The sequence below is a fragment of the Hydractinia symbiolongicarpus genome, chromosome 6, assembly GCF_029227915.1.
Source record: "Hydractinia symbiolongicarpus strain clone_291-10 chromosome 6, HSymV2.1, whole genome shotgun sequence".
Taxonomy (NCBI): Eukaryota; Metazoa; Cnidaria; class Hydrozoa; order Anthoathecata; family Hydractiniidae; genus Hydractinia; species Hydractinia symbiolongicarpus.
In genome coordinates this window covers 12,152,254-12,170,924 of record NC_079880.1, presented here as the reverse complement: position 1 = coordinate 12,170,924, position 18,671 = coordinate 12,152,254, and the positions used below count along the sequence as shown (strand labels likewise).

The 18,671-nt window shown below is 33.7% G+C and overlaps 2 protein-coding genes across 2 annotated transcripts; one reads left to right on the top strand and one right to left on the bottom strand.

Moving 5' to 3' along the window:
- Window positions 1-576: 576 nt before the first annotated feature.
- On the bottom strand, window positions 577-7,665 carry LOC130647022 (uncharacterized). The gene is made up of 10 exons (XM_057452732.1): window positions 7,360-7,665; window positions 7,237-7,282; window positions 6,791-6,811; window positions 6,681-6,703; window positions 6,134-6,233; window positions 5,588-5,626; window positions 4,976-5,038; window positions 3,223-3,314; window positions 2,298-2,371; window positions 577-1,984 (listed from the first exon to the last, which is right to left on the bottom strand). Exons 1-10 carry the CDS (start codon window positions 7,437-7,439, stop codon window positions 1,491-1,493), a joined length of 1,032 nt encoding a protein of 343 aa, XP_057308715.1. The 5' UTR covers window positions 7,440-7,665; the 3' UTR covers window positions 577-1,490.
- Window positions 7,666-10,210: 2,545 nt separating this feature from the next.
- On the top strand, window positions 10,211-18,414 carry LOC130647020 (splicing factor 1-like). The gene is made up of 14 exons (XM_057452729.1): window positions 10,211-10,478; window positions 12,491-12,698; window positions 12,942-13,061; window positions 13,354-13,429; window positions 14,257-14,409; window positions 14,741-14,830; window positions 15,150-15,180; window positions 16,015-16,286; window positions 16,717-16,845; window positions 16,920-16,977; window positions 17,101-17,184; window positions 17,327-17,609; window positions 17,857-18,056; window positions 18,139-18,414. The coding sequence occupies exons 1-14, from the start codon at window positions 10,320-10,322 to the stop codon at window positions 18,184-18,186; spliced, it is 1,911 nt and encodes a 636-aa protein (XP_057308712.1). The 5' UTR covers window positions 10,211-10,319; the 3' UTR covers window positions 18,187-18,414.
- The last annotated feature ends 257 nt before the right edge of the window (window positions 18,415-18,671 follow it).

Genomic DNA, 18,671 nt, shown 5'->3' with positions numbered 1-18,671 from the left:
GTGGATCATAATCTGTTGGTAACTGATGAGGTTGTGTTACGACCTGCCCTAGCAGTAAATGACTAAATACGAGTCACTCTGCCGCAATATGGGGCGTTTGTTTAGACTGTCATACCTGCGCTATGAGTGAATATGCGCCATTCTTACCTAACACGGGCCATGTGTTCGTGCAAAACTAGAAACTATTAAAACAGACAGACAAAATTTCTTCATTCGGTAACTATGTAGATTTGGCGAAAGAAATGTATTTTTCCTTCTATGCGAAAATTATTTTGGCGGATTTTACTCCACAAAACCTTTTTCGAAATGCGATGTCATGTGGGCTTTATAAGCCATGGAGTTTTTCGTTTTTCATTTGAAAATACTTTTATCTCTTTGATTATTCGTAAAAATAAATTCCACAGATTGCTTGTTTCTGACTTATTAATAAAATTAACACCCGTTATATTTGTAACTTCAAAAATGTGCAGTCTTATTTAGTCAGAAAATTCGGTAAAATATGCTATACAATAACAATTGTAGGATGTAAAAAAACTTGTGAAAATTGATGGTTGGAATAATGAAGACACATTGATGTAAAGTATGTATATAATATGTTGATATTTTCAAACTAACGAAATAAATAAATTCGTGTAAATTACAAATGTTGCGTTTTGCTCACCTTCCCTGCTTTTCCGTAAAGATTATTAAACTACTTGTGGAACAATATTAACACCAGCTTATCGAAGGAATTTATTACAATATAAAAACGAGGCTAACAGTCAATATGAAAGAACTCGCAACTCCAGAAAATTTTTTGATTTTTTTCCTTTTTGAAAAATGATTTACAGTAATTTTTCTTCCTCTGGTTTACCTTTAACTTCGTATATATAGAGAAATTTCAACTTTAGCAGTCTTTATTTCACGTCTCCTTCATAAAAGTCCTTAACAAACAACACAAATTATGGCCGCAGGGTTACTTTAGGAACACGAAGATTTAGGCCTCGGAGCAAATCCTTTTTATAGGAAACATGAACACAATCTTTATTTTAAGTATCCGTTTCTAGAGTAAGAAATCCGGAGAAAAGGTTGATTTAAACAGAAAATTCAAAATATGTTAGCTACACGTCTCTATCTAATGATTATTTGTCTCCTGGCAACAGCAAAGATCATGGGAAGACGAGTTTGAAACTGGATAAGTAAAAAAAAACTGGGACAAATAACACGTATCTTGCTGCTTTAAAACATGCAATCTATTTTCAAATATTCTCGATAAGTCACACAATTTAATCCTTTTTTAGAGGGAGGTTTGAAGAAGTTCGCTAAGTCGTACAAACTTTCACGGTACCGTAAGTGAGCTACTTAACGCGAGTGTTGTGTGTATTGAGAGATGACATGGTACAGTCATATAGTAGAAAGAAAGAAGAACGTAGAAGATGGTAAATGTTTCAGTCTTATAAAGTTATAAATTGTAAGATGGCCTAAAAAAATCGTTTAAATTCGTGGTGGATTTATGTGAGTAGCTCTTCAAATCCGCCTCCGGAATTTGCGCTAATAAAATCATCGTCCTCTTCTTCATCTTGAGAATCCTCGTAAATACTATGCGTTTGTCGCTCTTTAGGCGTAACAAGTTTAAAAGACGTAACATCGTCGCTTTGTGACGAAAACGTAGTGCCAGGTTTTAAATGCTCAGCTACGTTACGTGGTGTATTGACAGTAGCGATAGTTGTGGCTTCAGGAGTTATTAAAGATGGCGTTGTTTCTTCCAGTATGGAGGCTTGACTTGGGATATGAGTTGTTTTTTTCAGTATTGAGGCACTTGGGATATTAAAACTAACATCTGGCGTGTTGATCTCTTCTTCTTCCTCCTCCGCCAGACTCTCACTTGCAGCGTGCAATTCCACTGGCTGCAAGGCGCTTAAGGCGTCACCAGCAATCTTTGTGGCTTCTAACCCTTGAGAAAGAGTTCGATCAAACATACCGTCATCCTTGGAAACATCTTTAGCTAAAAAAAGAAGTTCCTCAAATATCACGGGTCGTGCTACTATATATATCAACTTTTAGTAAAAGTCGTTTCAATGCAGAATATATTAATTAATACCATAAAAACTATCGTTATAGAGAATATAACGATATTTATTGGTTAAGAGCTATCAAAAAACAGGATAAATTCACAGCTGTCCAAAAGACGTAAGTGATGTAAGAACGCACACGATCCTTTGGTTGCATCTATCCCCTACGCTTAAACATCGCCATTAGTTTTTGCGGTCGTGTAGTATACACACAAAATAGAGCGTAATTCGACGAATAAAACCTACCACGAACAGCCTCAGCTGACTTCGCTTTTACTTTCTCCAAGAAGGCGTCGAAATCTTCAACGTCTAATTCAGGACTAAAAGAAAAAAATGCAACTCAAAATTTTAAAACATCAACGTCGTAAAAAAATAAATAAATAAACAAGCACGCCTTCTGTTTTTAGTAAACACTACTTTAAAGAATAAAAGTGTTTGCGGTGAAAGATTTTGCTGTTCTATAAAATCGGAGTTTTTGGCGAAAAAAAGCTTTTGCAGTTCTATAAAATCGGAATTTTTGGCGAGAATAACCTTTTGCAGTTCTATAAAATCGGAATTTTTGGCGAAAAAAGCTTTTGCAGTTCTATAAAATCGGAATTTTTGGCGAGAACAAGCTTTTGCTGTTCTATAAAATCGGAATTTTTGGCGAAAAAAGCTTTTGCAAATCTATAAAATCGGAATTTTATAGATTTGAAAAAGCTTTTGTTGTTCTATAAAATCGGAATTTTTGGCGAGAAAAAGCTTTTGCTGTTCTATAAAATCGGAATTTTTGGCGAAAAAAGCTTTTGCTGTTCTACTATTTCTTACAAACTCTTGGAGACTATTTCAACTCGCCACATTTCGCGAGGAAAATGTTACTCGATTGACGTTACTTTTTGCAAATTTTCCGAATACCGCTAAAGTTTCTTCTGCAACACTTTCTTTTAAGTAGCTGTAATTTAAATTTTTTGTTGAATATTTTAATGATCCTTCAGTTAAGCTTTTGGTTAAGAAGATTTCACATACAAATTCATGTTATGTTTAAAACAATCTATAAACCAAACTTAATCAAGCGTAACAATGTTTCCTGTGGTCTGTCCCAACAATCCAATCAAAATCTTTATTTCTTTTTTTAGGCTTTCGCCACTCATTTATATCAGCATTTCATCATCAGAAAATTTAACATATAAACCTGGTAATGTCAATTTTTTCTTCAGATAGCCATTTTGAAAATTCCACACTGTCAAGCGTCCTCGCATTGGATATCTTTGATTTATCAAACGGCTAAGAGGAATTATAATATTATTAAATTAACAGTCGAGGTTTGCATACAAGAAGCAAGAGACTTAACAGATATAGTAAAAACGTAAGTAACAGGAAGCTCTTCCTCCCTTCCCACTGTAGTTATGTTACATTACCTCTAGATATACTTATAGTATTGCTTAGCTAGCTTGTCTGCCACACAAGCCGATTAGCGGCCAGTAGGTGGCACCAAATGGGCTGAAAACACTACATTTAAAGTGCGCCAGAGTGGGGACTCGAGCCTGAAACTGAATGCGTTATCACTACACCATCTCTGCATGAGTATGCAACATTTTAAATTAACATATATGCCACTAGGTTTCATAACCTTAACACAGATCCGCTAACTCGAAAGCCGTTAATTCAAACATCTACTATTTCAAACTAACTAGTCGTTAGCCCGTGGAAAAATCCACGGGTTCGCCCGTCCATTTCATACCGCACTGCGTGCTTCTTGCTACTTCCGCAGCTACGCTGTCATTTTGCGTGACAGACAGACGGACAGACGTATACGGGTATTATAATACAGGTTTCATTATTCGCTGATGTATGAAACTCTATTGCTTACAGCTGCCTGGTTCAAACATTCGTTCATTCGGACATATTTTTCGTGTTCGAATTATTACATGTGTACTGCTATCAGGAAACACAAAAAAAAACATAGCTAACTGTTACTTGTAGTAATTTTCATTTTACACATTACATAGTCACGGTTTTGCCAGACTCTATCAAGTCAATATTTAAATGGCAACGTTAACACATTTTAAAGAAACAATGTTAAAAACAAAATCGGGATATTGTCCCTGCGTCTAAACATCAGGAAATCAGAATCTATTCGGGAAACTTCCAAGGTTGTTTTCAGACTACACAATAGCTATATCCTGTTACCATAAAAATTTAAATTTGGCGGGAGTTAAATTTCGCAAAGTTGCAATTTATCATGTTTTAAGGTTTTTCACGGGTTTCTAATTTTGTGTATAAACGAAATGGTTAAACACTTTTTGTAAAAGTTACCTAAACAAAACGGTTACCAAACTTTAGTAATTTATTTGTCAAACCTCGCCTAATTTAAGACAGTAAAGTGATAGCCTTGTAGTAGGGCATTTGTTTCCAGTGCGTAAGTTCTCGGGTTTAAACCGACTTACACCAGACATTATAAAGTGGGAATCTATCCTTTCTGCTTAGCGTATACCATGAGGATAGGATTGATATCTAAGACAGTTGTCTAGTTGAGCAATTGCTGTTTTTACAAGACTTTCGTAGCTCAAATGGCGGCTTTAAATAAACAAGGATACGCAGGCCCTTCGTTAATAGCAGTACTACTAGGAACTGACAAGGTTATTCTAGGTAAACAATTTTAAAAATAATAATTTAGAAAGTTAAAAAATTAGAAAATTGGTTTTGAAAATGTTCCCAAAGTACGCTATCATTTTTAATGCTCTATTTCAATGACTATTAAGACCTGGTTGTTAGACAGATCTTTTGGACCTCGTTTATACACCAATTATTTGGCCCTAGTTGCTACGCAAATCTTTGGTTGCTACACAGTTCAATAGGACCTAGTTCATATGTTTATTATTTAAACTTAGTTGCCACATCAGTAACTTGGACCTGATTAATTTTCTTTATAAACACAGTAATACCTGTTTCTTATTAAGGCTCTGTCTGGACACACGAGATGCTTCCTTCTTTGCTTGAATATATGCCTAGTAAATATAACAAGGTACAGTGTAAATTTTCTTGATTTAAATAAATTTATAATGAAAGGTGCAGGTATTTCACAACTTGTGTATTCTCACCCAACTCATAATAAATATGTTATGCTGCAATTGGTTTCTGTAAATTGCTTGTAACGAAGAAGTTACAATTCGATTGTGTAACAAAACACAGATGATTTTATAAAAAATAAGCACTTTTATGGTCTGCTGATTTTTTACGCTGGTTGAATTTTTTCTATCTTTTAGCTGTTTTTCAAGGTGTTTTTTGCTGTACATTAGCAGAATCATCAGTAGAATTCTTGTACGCAATCAAGTTGAACAAAAAAGTTTAGAGTCAACATTTAATCGTGCGGATAGGGAGGTAAAAAAGATTCAAACAAAACGAAAAACAATACTTCACAACCATTTAGGAATGCTTGTTCTTGACATTTTCATTCCAGGTATATTAAATGTTTTTTTGTTCAGGGTTTTCAGAAAAAACTTATCATTAAGCCTTATCATTAAGCAGTTTTAAACACAAGAATAAATGTTTCGAACCTCATCTTCCAATCTTGCATCTTCCTCCTTCTTTTGCAACTAAAATATGAATTTAAAAACTTTAAAACAAATTGGATTTAAAATCAATGCTTAAAATACAGTTTTACCAATGTAAGAAGGGTCCAATCCCTGAAATAATTCAACATTTAAAAAAATTTTTCTGTCTTTATATGCCTTTTTAAAATAATGTAAAAGGCTGGCATTTGAAAAGCAAACAGAAAAAATGGTAATTTAGCTTTTCTTCTAATTTTAAAATTTAAAGTAAATTAAATCTCATTTTATATAGCTTTTTCTCTATTACAAAAGCTTTAGAAAAAGCACAACTGATATTTATCTTGTTCGTTCTGCAACATTGTGTAGAAAAATATCCTAATATATCTAAACTTTTGAACTAGAAAAAAAGGAAAGTGTAATATTGTTTTATTGCATTGTATTAATATTGTTCTTGTTTCTTCGTTGTAGAGATGCGGTGTGTGTGTTGGCAATGTTGGCCAAATATGCAACATGCGCAAAAACCTTGATAAAAAAATCACAAAGTTATTTTACCATAGCATCTCTTTCCATGTCAATTTTGCTTTGGTGCTGCAGAAATTCATCATATTTCCCTTTGGATAGCAAATCTCTTTCAATTTGTGAGACTGCATGGCTGAATAACAAGTAGTAGTATAACAAGCACACAGAGCTAAACGTTGTGATCTGTTTAAAGACACAAAACATTTTCACTACAATAAGGAAACATAGCTATCCAAAGATAGCATTCTTTACATTCGTATTATAACATGCTCAATTTTCAATGCAACATTATTTTATAACTTCAAATGCATTTTTTTATGTATTTAGGCCATAGTTTGTTCATCACTTAACGCACGCATGAGTAAAAAAACGCTAAACAATCACAAAAAAAGTTTATTATTGAGATTTTGATTGAACATTTCCCAAATTAATATAAACATATAGTTGACTAAAAAAGGGAATTAGGTTTATAACTTCCACAGGTTCTAACAAATGCATGTGTTTGCAATGCATAATAAAGCACTGTGCAATAAATGTGTAAGAAGATGGAATGACAGCACTATAAAAACATTAGACTTACTCAGGTGGTGCATAAAAATCCTCCTAAAAAAATAAGACATAAAAAAATAATTTTTAAACCGATGTTAGCAACACAGAGTAAAATAAAATAAACAAGGGTAAAGCTCATACCTCTTCAATTAAATTTTCGAACTAAAAATAAAGATAAAAAATGCTGAGTTATTGTATTTACTTATCGCTATTTTAGTGCTGAATTATTAGGACTGAAATTTGAGTCTTCCCTAAATTTGCTTTTTATATAAAATTCGTGTTATTACTATTTGTTTAAAACCCTACATGGCCACGGTCAGCAGTAACTATAAATGGAATTAAGCCCTGTGCATTTTAAACGTAGATGATAGCTATTATTATTATTTGAGACGTTTGTTTTTTCATCTCTATGGCAGATTAAATCACATAGCTTTCAATCCCCCATTGTCTTTTTATGCACGATTTTATAGTTATGTTATGACTACACAAAATTTGACATGATATGAGAACCTGTACATTTCTCCACAGGCTACTGACTAGTTCTAACTCTTGATCATTCGACAAATTAAACTAAACAATACATTTACCTCAATACTGTACTCTCTTTCATTATACTTGGCACGTCGGTATGACCTAAATGAAAAAACAAAAAAAGAAACCAGTTGTACTAGGAGTGACGCAAAATAATTCAATCTCAACAGAATGTCTACCTTCCACCATGCCTTCTTTCTCCTTCAAAGGACTTTAACAAGGCTGACCAGCAGCCACAACAAGTTGTACGCATAGACATCTTTTGATTTAATCTTTAATTTAAACTTTTTACAATATGTACTGTGAAAGATAAATTTAAGGCTTAACAAACAAATAATGCATCGTATTGCATGAGTTTTTCTCAGTTTTTGAAAAATTAGCAATTTAAATATCTGAACTAAAACCCTGCTCTTCTCTTTCCTTCAAATTATTTTACTGCACTCTTCCTAAAACAACTTAATAGAGAACCAACAAGTGTTTACAGAAAACAGTAGCACTCTTATTGATTTGATTCTTTTTATTAGTTTTTGTATTTTAAAGCTGGTGTCATGGATTTGACATTGGTTATAAGGTAGAGGAAATCTTCTAGTCATGAATTGCGTGAATTGGGAGTTCCAAGGTCAGTAGGTTGCTTTTTTATGGTACAACTTTATTTTTATACACTTAAAATAATAAAGTTATTTCTCTCAATTTTTTTAAAAAAATAGGACCTCTGCATAACTAATTCCAAAATAAAACTCTTATTTAAATTAAATCACACAATAACACGTTTCTTCGGAAATTCAATATAGCTACAAACCCCTTTGTTGCTGACTTTGAATCTGCAAATAAAATTCAGGTTTTATGTTAATTTAATAATAAATGATTTGAAATATTTATATGACATATATTTATTCGTAACATTTCTACAAACACAAAACATTTTGTAAATATTGCTTTTTGGTCTGTGAATTATATGCTTTTCTTTATACGAAATGTAGAAAATTTTATTCGTTTTTTTAGCAATTATAATGAACTTCAGTGCCCACATTTTCCCAGGAATTGATTACCAAGAGGCAACTCACCAACTCATAACTAGCAACTTACAACTTGAAGATTACCAATACCCTCTGTTAGGCGGTGATTGCAAATATACCTGGTTCGGGTGACCCTCCCGCCCTAACTTCCAAACTAAAAAAACGATAATTTAGGGACAGAGGGGTGGGAATATCAAAATAAAATTTGCTTTGCTTATGATTTACTGGTAATAATAAATGAATTCAAAAAGACAATATATATTATTTGTTTTGTTCACCCCTCTCGCATATCTCTGCCGTTTCTGCTTTTGTTTTTGCAATAATGACATTTAGATTAAATGCATTAATAATCGACATAGAACAAGAATGAATTATTCCATCGAAATTAATTTTTATGCAGGAAAAATAATAAATTATTTAATGGGAATTTCATGCTCGATCTATTAGTTAATTAGTTCGGTTCACACATTTGTCTCAGTGTGTTAAAAAACAAGAAAAAAACAAGAACATACTTAAACTGAATCGAAAGTTTTTGATTAATATTATACGTACGTCAATCATTGTGTCGCAGTAGATTAGTGGTTATAGCTCTCGTACTCTGGGCGGGAGACCGGGGTTCGATTTCTGTTGATGGCGATTTAACATGGGCAAGTAAATGTTACCATAGTCCTGGGTTAACACAAGCCATGTGAGGGAAATTGGGGAGATGGCACATTATGTGGGCCTTTGGATGTTGCCAGGAGTTGTGTAATTGAGCGTGGGCCCTAATTGGGTCTTTATTTATATATTTGCAGACCCTATTTTCGCTGACCTGTAAACTATTAGTAGCCATATGAGCACCATAAAGGAAAAATTTTTACAGAAATTAATTTTTGTGAGTTTTTGTCAATTTTGCGAAAACTAGTTTCTTTATTTACCAAAATGAGTCGGTGGGACGATGCGAAGAGAACATACAACATTTTAATGTGCTATCTCTACAATTTCATTCACATGTTTGGGGGTTAACCTGGTGGCTATATGATCACTCACATTAAATCGTACTTCTGAGAAATTGGGGGCCTTTGAAAAATTTTTCGGACCCCTTTAGCAGGATATTGCCGCTAAGATTCAGAATCCCTCCCCCCTCTTTTAGCGGATTTCCATCTGTGAAATACACACATTCGGATAAATTTTTGGAAGGCTCAGGGGCGTGTCTTGTAGATAAAAGTTATCGGAATTGATGAAAAGAGGAATTACTTACGAACAACGAAGAATGTTCAGGCCACGAACAAATTTTTAAAATTTTTAAAATTCACTAACAGGGCCCGAAAAAAAATTTCGAAGGACCCTTGAGTTATAAAAACTATGCTACATCAGTACATCTTCATCAATAACCACTAAGCTAATGCCCACCAAAGCATTCCTTCTTAAACTTTGTTCAATGAAATAATGCAAAAAATTGTCAAACAAGAAGAAAAAAATTAAATTCATGAAGCGTTTCAAAGCGATCCTGATGTTATAGCTTGGTACCAAGCTATATAACATCTGGATCGCATGGTAGGCAGCTAGTTAGCTAGACTAACTTATAGCGCGTTATCAATCTAGCTAGCTAACTAGTAGCTAGCTACCGTTAAAGACGGGTCAGGTAAATTGCATTGGAAATTGGCCCAGCTGCTGAAAGATCTTCTTTTTATTGCAAATAATTTTGTGAAAACGAAAGCGACCCGTGTCCTTTTCTCTTGGCCATCTTTTTTTTTGAGTTGGGGATGCCATCTTGTTGCGTAATGTTAAGCCTCGTTTGTGTGTTGTTTGTATTTTACCAGGGGGTATATTGCCCAAAAGGTTTATCCATTTTGAGGTACATCATGAGGCGCGTATTAAAATAGAAAAGTTTCTAATAATACTATTAAAAAAAAAGTGGTGTAACGTTTATGCGATTGATATATATGTTAACTTGACCGTTTATGTTTTGTGCTTCTAGTTTGACTACTTCCTTGCATGGCCCGTAAAACGTTTTACTTAATATCACGAGGCAGGCCAATCTTCTCCGTTTTCCTTCAGAACGCGGCGTAAGTTTTTACCGCCTCATGGCCATCGCTGTAATCGTGCTACAGTACTAAATTAGAAATTAGTGTTCACTAAAAATGGTTGGAACAGGGGCAAATCGTATGCCCTTGACCAAAATTCATCCAGTATTATTAGGACAGCAAAAAGGAGATGGTCCAAGTCTGTTGGCACAACACAGGCAACAACACCAAGAGAGACTACACCAAAGAAATGCCTCTAGCTCTACACAAAACCAGGTAGGAATCACTCAGTCCTAGATGCGGCGTATTTATTCTTTCTACTTTAGGGTCAATCTTTCAAAAAATATCCTTACTCAGTGTAAGATGTTCAAAGTATGGAATAAAGTAACAATGTATTATGGTTCTGAATATGTATACACACAATGTAATTATATACAACACAACCAGGGTAGCTAAATATAAATATTTGTAAGTGGCACTAGGCAGGCTGATTCTGTTTTATCTGTTACATTCTGCGGAAAATATTTTTCACTGGAAAACAGCCAATATACCTTTACATAATTCAGAAAAAATAACACTTCATTTGCAGCTTATTGTGCGATCAGAGGAGGTAAATACACGGCTGTTTCGAAGCGGACAAAAATGTTACAAAAAATAATTCGAATTACACTCTCAGTTAAAATAGGATATCTCAAGAATGAAATGAAATTAACGATGCAAAATACAAAACTTTAGGACCAAAAAATAGTTACTCTTTATAGAAAAATACAAAACAGAAGAAAAAAGATAAAAAAAACATAAAAATTAGCCACGTTTGAAGTTTTACATGCTATAAAACTATTTCTTAAAGGGTGATCTTATAGCAAAAAATAATATTAAAATCCCTGCAAAATAAAGTAGTTTACTGTTTTGTCCCTTACCTCGTGCTCTGCCAAACTTTAGCTAGCTTCAAAATTGCTAAGACACCATTGTCTTGCTTATTCCAACATTTTCGATCCCGGTTTCGAACTAGGATTCCCGGGTCGAGCAATCAGGTCCAAAGTAAACACCTGGTTCCCGTAATTTTGCTTGGAAAAACCATGCCTACCAAAACATTAAACGCCATCGTTGTGACTTGCTTAGAAGTTAAGACAATTATTTAATTAGACAGAAAAGGGATCACACTACATCAAATCGCCATGCACCACTTTGGCAACTTTTTTCCCTCTTTTTTAGTGCCTAAATTAAAGTAGCTCATAGTTTGCAAGACGAACAGTGCACGGTACCGACCGATGGAACTATGTTTCCAGGCCCCTCCATACCAATTTTCAAGTCCGTAGCTAGTACCGTGACGTTGGCACAAGGTTGGAAAGATGATATACTTTTGCCAAAAATGTTTTTTTAGTTTTGTGTGTTTTGTTCGACGAAATAACTCGGAAATTCATAACACACATGTATAACATATTTATATATTTAAAAAGGAGAAAAGTAGATTGTTTTTATACTTTTTTATTCAGTAAAATTAAAACAATACAAAAAAGTTTCCATAACTTAAAAAATGATAAAAATACAAAATTTCAAAAAAAATTGTGGAAGCCATTTTAATTTTGTCCACGATTTGACCCTAGCAACAGCTGTGAACAGCACACTTTATAAGAAGAAAACACCTTTTGCGATTTATTAATAACGTTTCCCAAAAAATTTGAAAACATTGATACAACAGCAGTTAAAAAAACTTGGGAAAACACACTTTCGTCTCTAACAAACAAGAGTGTATTGTATTCATTGTGGTTTATGTAGAACTATGCCTGATATCTATCAGAATATTCCATAACATTCCATGTGTGCATTCCCACAAATCCCGCAAATGCTATACTGACATGCAAACTACCTTACGTGGATTTAATTTTGCGAATGATAAATTTTATAAAATTTGGCGAGGATTTAATTTGCCAAATTTCGCCAAATTAAATATCCGCCAAAATTTGTTAACTGACTATTCTGCAAATTTTACATATATGATTTATCGTTTGTAAGTTGCGCATGTAAAAAAAATTGCCATGTATACCTTTGTATTTTAAAACATCTTTACTGAACAAAATAATCAAATTCTTTTCACATGAAATTTAAATCTAGAGATATATTAGCATTGGAGCTTAGTTATGATCTACCAAAAAAATTTCAGCAAATCTTCAGCTACATGTGAAAAGTTAACATGCGTGCTGTAGTGTCATATGATATAAACTCTGCTAGAATGTTATTTATCTGTTTTTCTTCAAAAAATTTAATTTTTGTAAAAATACATTTAGATGGATGGACCTCCTGGATATGGTCAGCATGGTCCTAATCATGCTATGAACAATATGAGATACCCACCACCAAACATGTACCAGCAAAGACCACCTTTCAATCAGAATATGCCACCACCAGGATATGGACCCCCTGGTCAACAAAATTTTAATCAAGGTCAACAATATGGAAATAACCAAGGTTTTTTAAGTCCAGCTAATAATGATGGTGGGTAGTGTCCATGTAATAATGATCAGCACTTTCTAAACAACCAAACTTAATAAAGAATGTCTTCAAGGGTATTTGTATACTGTATCATGTATACTCGCTAGTGAGAAGTATACATGATACTTTAGTATTTATTGATACATGAATACAAAGATTTGCAGTGGTAATTTTATCCTGTTAGTAAATACCAAAACTTTTAAATGTAATAAACATCACATTTCAATTCATAGTCTCTTAATTTAGCACCGCGTAGAAAGCGCAAGAGAGCTAGTCGATGGGGAGACAAAGAAGATAAAACAATTGTGAATGGTCCCACAACCCTACCTGCTAATTTGACTGAGGAACAAAGGAAACACTATTTAGGTTAGTTGATTCAAAATAACTTTTTGTTTAAATTAAGGTAAGTATGTATATCATCTTTTACATTTTTCAAGGCAGTATTTAAACTTGTGTATGTTTCCTGTGCATAATAACCTGCTTTTAGATTATGTTCCTCTTTATTTAGGCTAATCACGACATTATTTTTAGCTGCATTATATTTTCTCTTTATTATTGATAACATTCTTGTATCTGATTTTAGCATGGTATATATGATGCTGTTTATTAACAGTTTGTTGTATTCTGTATTTCATGTATCATATATTTTCTGCCTTAGTACAATTTAAAATTGAAGAAATAACGTTAAAGCTTCGAACAGGGGAATTGGGAATTCCTGACGATCCTGCGGACAGGTTTGTGACACAACACATCGTCAGCTGGTTGCTCGTCAAAAAGAGATCTCTGGCAGATGACATTTACTTTTAGCTTAATCTCGTATTTCTAGCTCTTCGTAAACTATGGTTATCCTTGTGTAAGCTTCAAGCTTATATGGTGAAATCGCATGGTTATTTAGTGTCCTTATAAATTCAAATGAAGTACTGTATAGTATTTTCTTTTAAGTGCATTTTGTTTGGACCAGTCTTCTAAAAACTGTACAAGCAGACGCTTGCCATTCAGTTTTGTGTCAATTATGTGGTGTATAGACAGAAAAGGAATCAATTAACTACATTCTGAAATTTTGATTTTAACTATTCCATATTTAGACTAAAGTTAAAAATGATCCATAAAATTCTTTGTGAACCTGGTATTTTAAAATTTACAGTGAGGTGGTGGTGTAAACAATGGCAGAATATCATTAATCCAATGTTGCTGCCTAAACTGTGTGACACTGAATTTAATGTTTTTTAGAATTTAGATGGTTTTTAGTGTTTATATACAAGATTGGATGTTTACATCTACTTAAATTACTTCTAAATTCTTTTTTATTTTCTAGCTCTAATATTAATTTTAGTATTAATATTTTCTTGTTCCAGGATGCTAATAAAAAATACAGGTTCATTATTTTAGGTGAATAAGGAACAAATTTCTGCAAAAATTTAGCGAAAATGGATGCATTTTTAAGGCTGTAGGTGTAGCCAAAGCATTGTAAATAAAGTCAGGCAAATTTAATTATGATAGTTATGATTCTGGTTTACGCAGCAAATGGTATGGAGTTTTTCATTTTTTTCTCTTACGTTAGATCACCTTCACCAGAGCCCATCTATAACTCTGAGGGCAAGCGATTGAACACTAGAGAGTTTCGAGTAAGAAAGAAGTTAGAGGAAGAGCGACATGCTCTAATTAAACAAGCTATTGATGAAATTCCAAATTACAAGCCACCGGTTGATTACAAGTAATAATTATTTACATTTTTCGTTGATCTTTTTTCTTTAAAATTTGGGGATTGTCACAAATTTGGAAAATATCAGAAATATTATAAATGTTGTCACGCAACTATTATTATTTAAAATAAGTAGTGGAATTGTAAATCTGTGTTAAAGAGTGAATTTTTTGTCCTTAATTTATTAGAATTGTATATACCGTTAATTTGAGGTCCAATAAATATAAAATCGTGGCCGAAAAAAGCTGGAAAATGGAAGAAGTGATGGGAATTTTAGTCAAAAAGTCATAATGTGTCATGAAGACATGTGTTGTTTGTTGTGAAGAATTTCTTTTCTGTTTAGACCACCAGCATCAAAAATATGTGACAAAGTATTTATTCCTGCAGAAAGAAATCCTGCTGTGAACTTTATTGGTCTGTTAATTGGACCAAGGTGAGTGTTTTCCGGTTTTATTCAGGTCAGTTGTGTAATTGAACTCTGCTAACCATGTAGAATAGCGTCAGTCTCACTAATAATGTAAAGGGTGGATTTATCCGCAGGTCACCGGTTAATTTCAATATATTTCTAGAGCTAAGGTGTTCGCTTTTATGTCATTTATACCTGTTACATACAACTATCATATTTTCCTAAAAAAGTGGTTTTATAAATCACAAAAATTTTGAAAAAAGAAATCCCATATATCTTTTTTTTTTTTTTGCAGAATTAAAAAATTGCAGGTGTATTATTGATTGATTTTACTTTTTATTTACAGAGGAAATACATTAAAAAGGCTAGAAAAAGAGGTGAGATATATTTTTGTCTTACAAAACACGGACTAAAACTATTAGCACTCCCTAATAGCAATTCCATCTGTAATGATGTTATTGTTACAATTTGTGCAATATAGATTCTGTGCTGAAAATATGTGTTGGCTTCTTTAGTTCCAATATATAAATACCACTAGAAACATTCTGATATTTTGAACCAAAGATGTGTGTTCCCTGTAAAATATTTGCCTCGCTTTAGCACTCCCTAATAGCAATTCCATCTGATGATGGTGTTATTGTTACAATTTGTGCGATATAGATTCTGTGCTGAAAATATGTGTTGGCTTCTTTAGTTCCAATATATAAATACCACTAGAAACATTCTGATATTTTGAACCAAAGATGTGTGTTCCCTGTAAAATATTTGCCTCGCTTTAGCACTCCCTAATAGCAATTCCATCTGATGATGGTGTTATTGTTACAATTTGTGCGATATAAATACCACCAGAAATATTTTGTTATAATTAGTTTTACTGATACTCTTGTAACCAATTTCTTTAAAATGTGGTGTTTATAAATTGAAATGAATGGTAAAATTTCCTTTTTCCTACAATAAGGTTACCAAGATTATATTTGTTTTAGTTTCTCTAGGATTTTCTGTAATCTTCTCTAAAAGTAGATTTTTGAACAACTTTCTGTTCAAATCTTACAACCTGTAACGTGTTTTTCTTTAAAAAATGCTATGTGAAACACAGCAATATGATGTGTTCATTGCCTTTAAAATTTCTTTTTTTACAAAAAAATCAGCTTCAAAATTCTCATCAGTAGTCCTAAAATCTGTTCTGGTTAAGCATTTTCTTAATTTTTTAGACTGGTTGTAAAATTATTATTCGTGGAAAAGGCTCAGTAAAAGAAGGAAAAGTGGGGCGCATTCCTGGTCAGCTGATGCCTGGGGAAGACGAGCCCTTACATGCTCTTATAACTGGTCCAACAGAACAAGAAGTTAAAAAGGGTGTACAAGTTGTTGGTGATATTGTGAAAGAAGGAATTGAATGCCCTGATGCTGCAAATGAACTCCGTCGAAACCAGTTACGAGAATTGGCTGAATTAAATGGGACACTGATTGATGAAGAGATTATCAAGTAAGTGTAGATTAACTTTTAAAGAGATCTAAGCTGATAAAGGTTGGTTAACAGTTAGATCATATTGCCAATATTTTTTATTGTGTTCTCAATGCCCTTAATTTTTATATTTAATAGATAACGCTTGAATAAACGCTTTCCATCCGGCCTATGGAAGTGAAAAATGTAATGCCTTTTTAATTTACCATAAAGGGAATGTCCCCACGAAAGTTATTGGACACTCGCTATTCGCAGAACTTGAATTCGTTTTCTTTTTTTTAAAAACGATTTCCTCTAACGTCTTGTTTTATTCTTCCATAGAAAAAGTTTTGCGAACTTCCGAAATTTAGTTCTAACAAAATATTATGACTGCTTCTTCGTATGTCTATTATTTATGTTAAATGCAGCATTCTTTACCAAGTGAAACATTCTAACTCTTTACGTTTTTTAGATGTAAAAACTGTGGAGCAACTGATCATCGTCACTGGGAATGTCAAGAACAGAAGAATGTAACTAGTCAAATAACTTGCCACAAGTGTGGTGGATATGGTCACGTGGCTGTCGATTGTCGTGCCCAAGTGTAAGTTTTCACGTTGCCTTTTTAAACATGCATTCTTTAGTTCATCAGCTAAAATCAGTTAAATTTTTTCGTAGTGATTCTTCTACTGGGCCGTTGCAAACATTTGCAGAGAAAGCAAAAATGGATACAGAGGTACGAGGTTATAAAATGTAGACGTTTTGAAGTTTTTGTTTAAAGTTTAGGAAACTAAAGCCAAAGCTAGTAAACTTATTCATCATTTGCTGGTCGTTCAAGTTATTCACTTTTTTGTTATAGTATATGTCGTTAATGGCTGAGTTAGGTGTTGATGCTCCACAACCAGCGAAGAAAACCTTCCCAGATCACCAACCTCCTTCACAGGTAAGAAGTCCTATATTTCTTTTTCTTTCGGCGTGAATGGCATACGTGACTGGTTTGTTGTCATACAAATTAAAACTCAGGTAATTGAAATTAGCATCCCCGATATTAAAATCCTTCCTACGATACTTTCTTTTTATGACAGGGGTTCAAGGACACTCATGGTCAGGCTAACCGTGACAAAGATTCATTTCAAGATAGTAACCGAAGACGTGAGAGTAAATGGGGACCTCCATCTGGAAATCCTCAAGGTCCAAAATCTTTAATGGATGTCAACTTTGGAAATAAATCATCGAATCAGTATGGTTCACCAGTCGGTTCAAATTCCCAACCACCTCCATGGCTTAACCAGCAACGTGGACCTAGACCTCAACAAGGTTCACCAGCGAACATGAATAATGCACCGTGGCAGCAAGGGCCTGCTCGTGGTAAGTGCGTGTTGTAATTTGATTATAAGTAGTATATATATCGCAGTAATTGATGATGAAGAAGTACGCGCTAATCTCAGTTAGACTGTGCCTGAACACAGGCCATACCAGCAGGTCATGTTGGCATATCAGTTAATTTCAATGAAAGACATATGACAAAACCTGAAATTACTGCAATTGTAAATGTTATTGTTCTGTTATTTACTTAAAAAAATTGCACACAAATTGTTGATTTACCTTTTTGTAGGAGCTGTACCAAACTATGGAAGTGCTCCTCCCCCACCACCACAAAATTCACAAATGGGAAATATGCCTACAACAGCGGCTTATCCTCAGCAAACCCAAGGAGGATGGCAACAACCAACAGGATATCCGCAATGGCAAAATCCTTACGGATATAATCCATATCAACAAATGGCTAACGCTTATGCACCTCCTCCACCATGGGTTAATAATTAACTTTTTTATTAAACTCTGTGATTAGTAAACTCTGATTAGTGAATTAATGACCTAATTCTTATTTTTTTAGAACCAACAGCCACCTCCCCCTCCGCCGCCACCGCCACCATCCAGTTAAACAGAAACGAATATCGTAACGCAATAATAATAATTAACAGACGTGTTATGCGAAATAATAGTGTTGGTGACTGGATGGTAAAAGCACTCCAAATTACAGTGTAAATAACCAAACAGCAATCCTGAAACGAACGAACTTAAATTTAATCTTTGTCTGATAACCTTGTAAATGTTTATTGGTTCATCACCTATCGTGTTATGAGGCTTTTAATACATACTATTTTTAGGACATTCTGGATTTTGCGTTATACTGCCCAAAAATGTTATATTTATTCGTGATTTTAATTGTATCTGGTCTACAAATGAGGCACTTTAGGCGAAGAAACTTGCGGTATACAAAACACTGAGAATTTTTTGGATTTCTATTATTTGCATTTTTTCTGTAAATAGACAAAAAGCTAGTTGAGTTTACTAATTATGATCGGGGCTACGATTAACGTTAGTGGCGCCCCGCAACGGACAAGGCGTTGGAGATAGCACGTATTA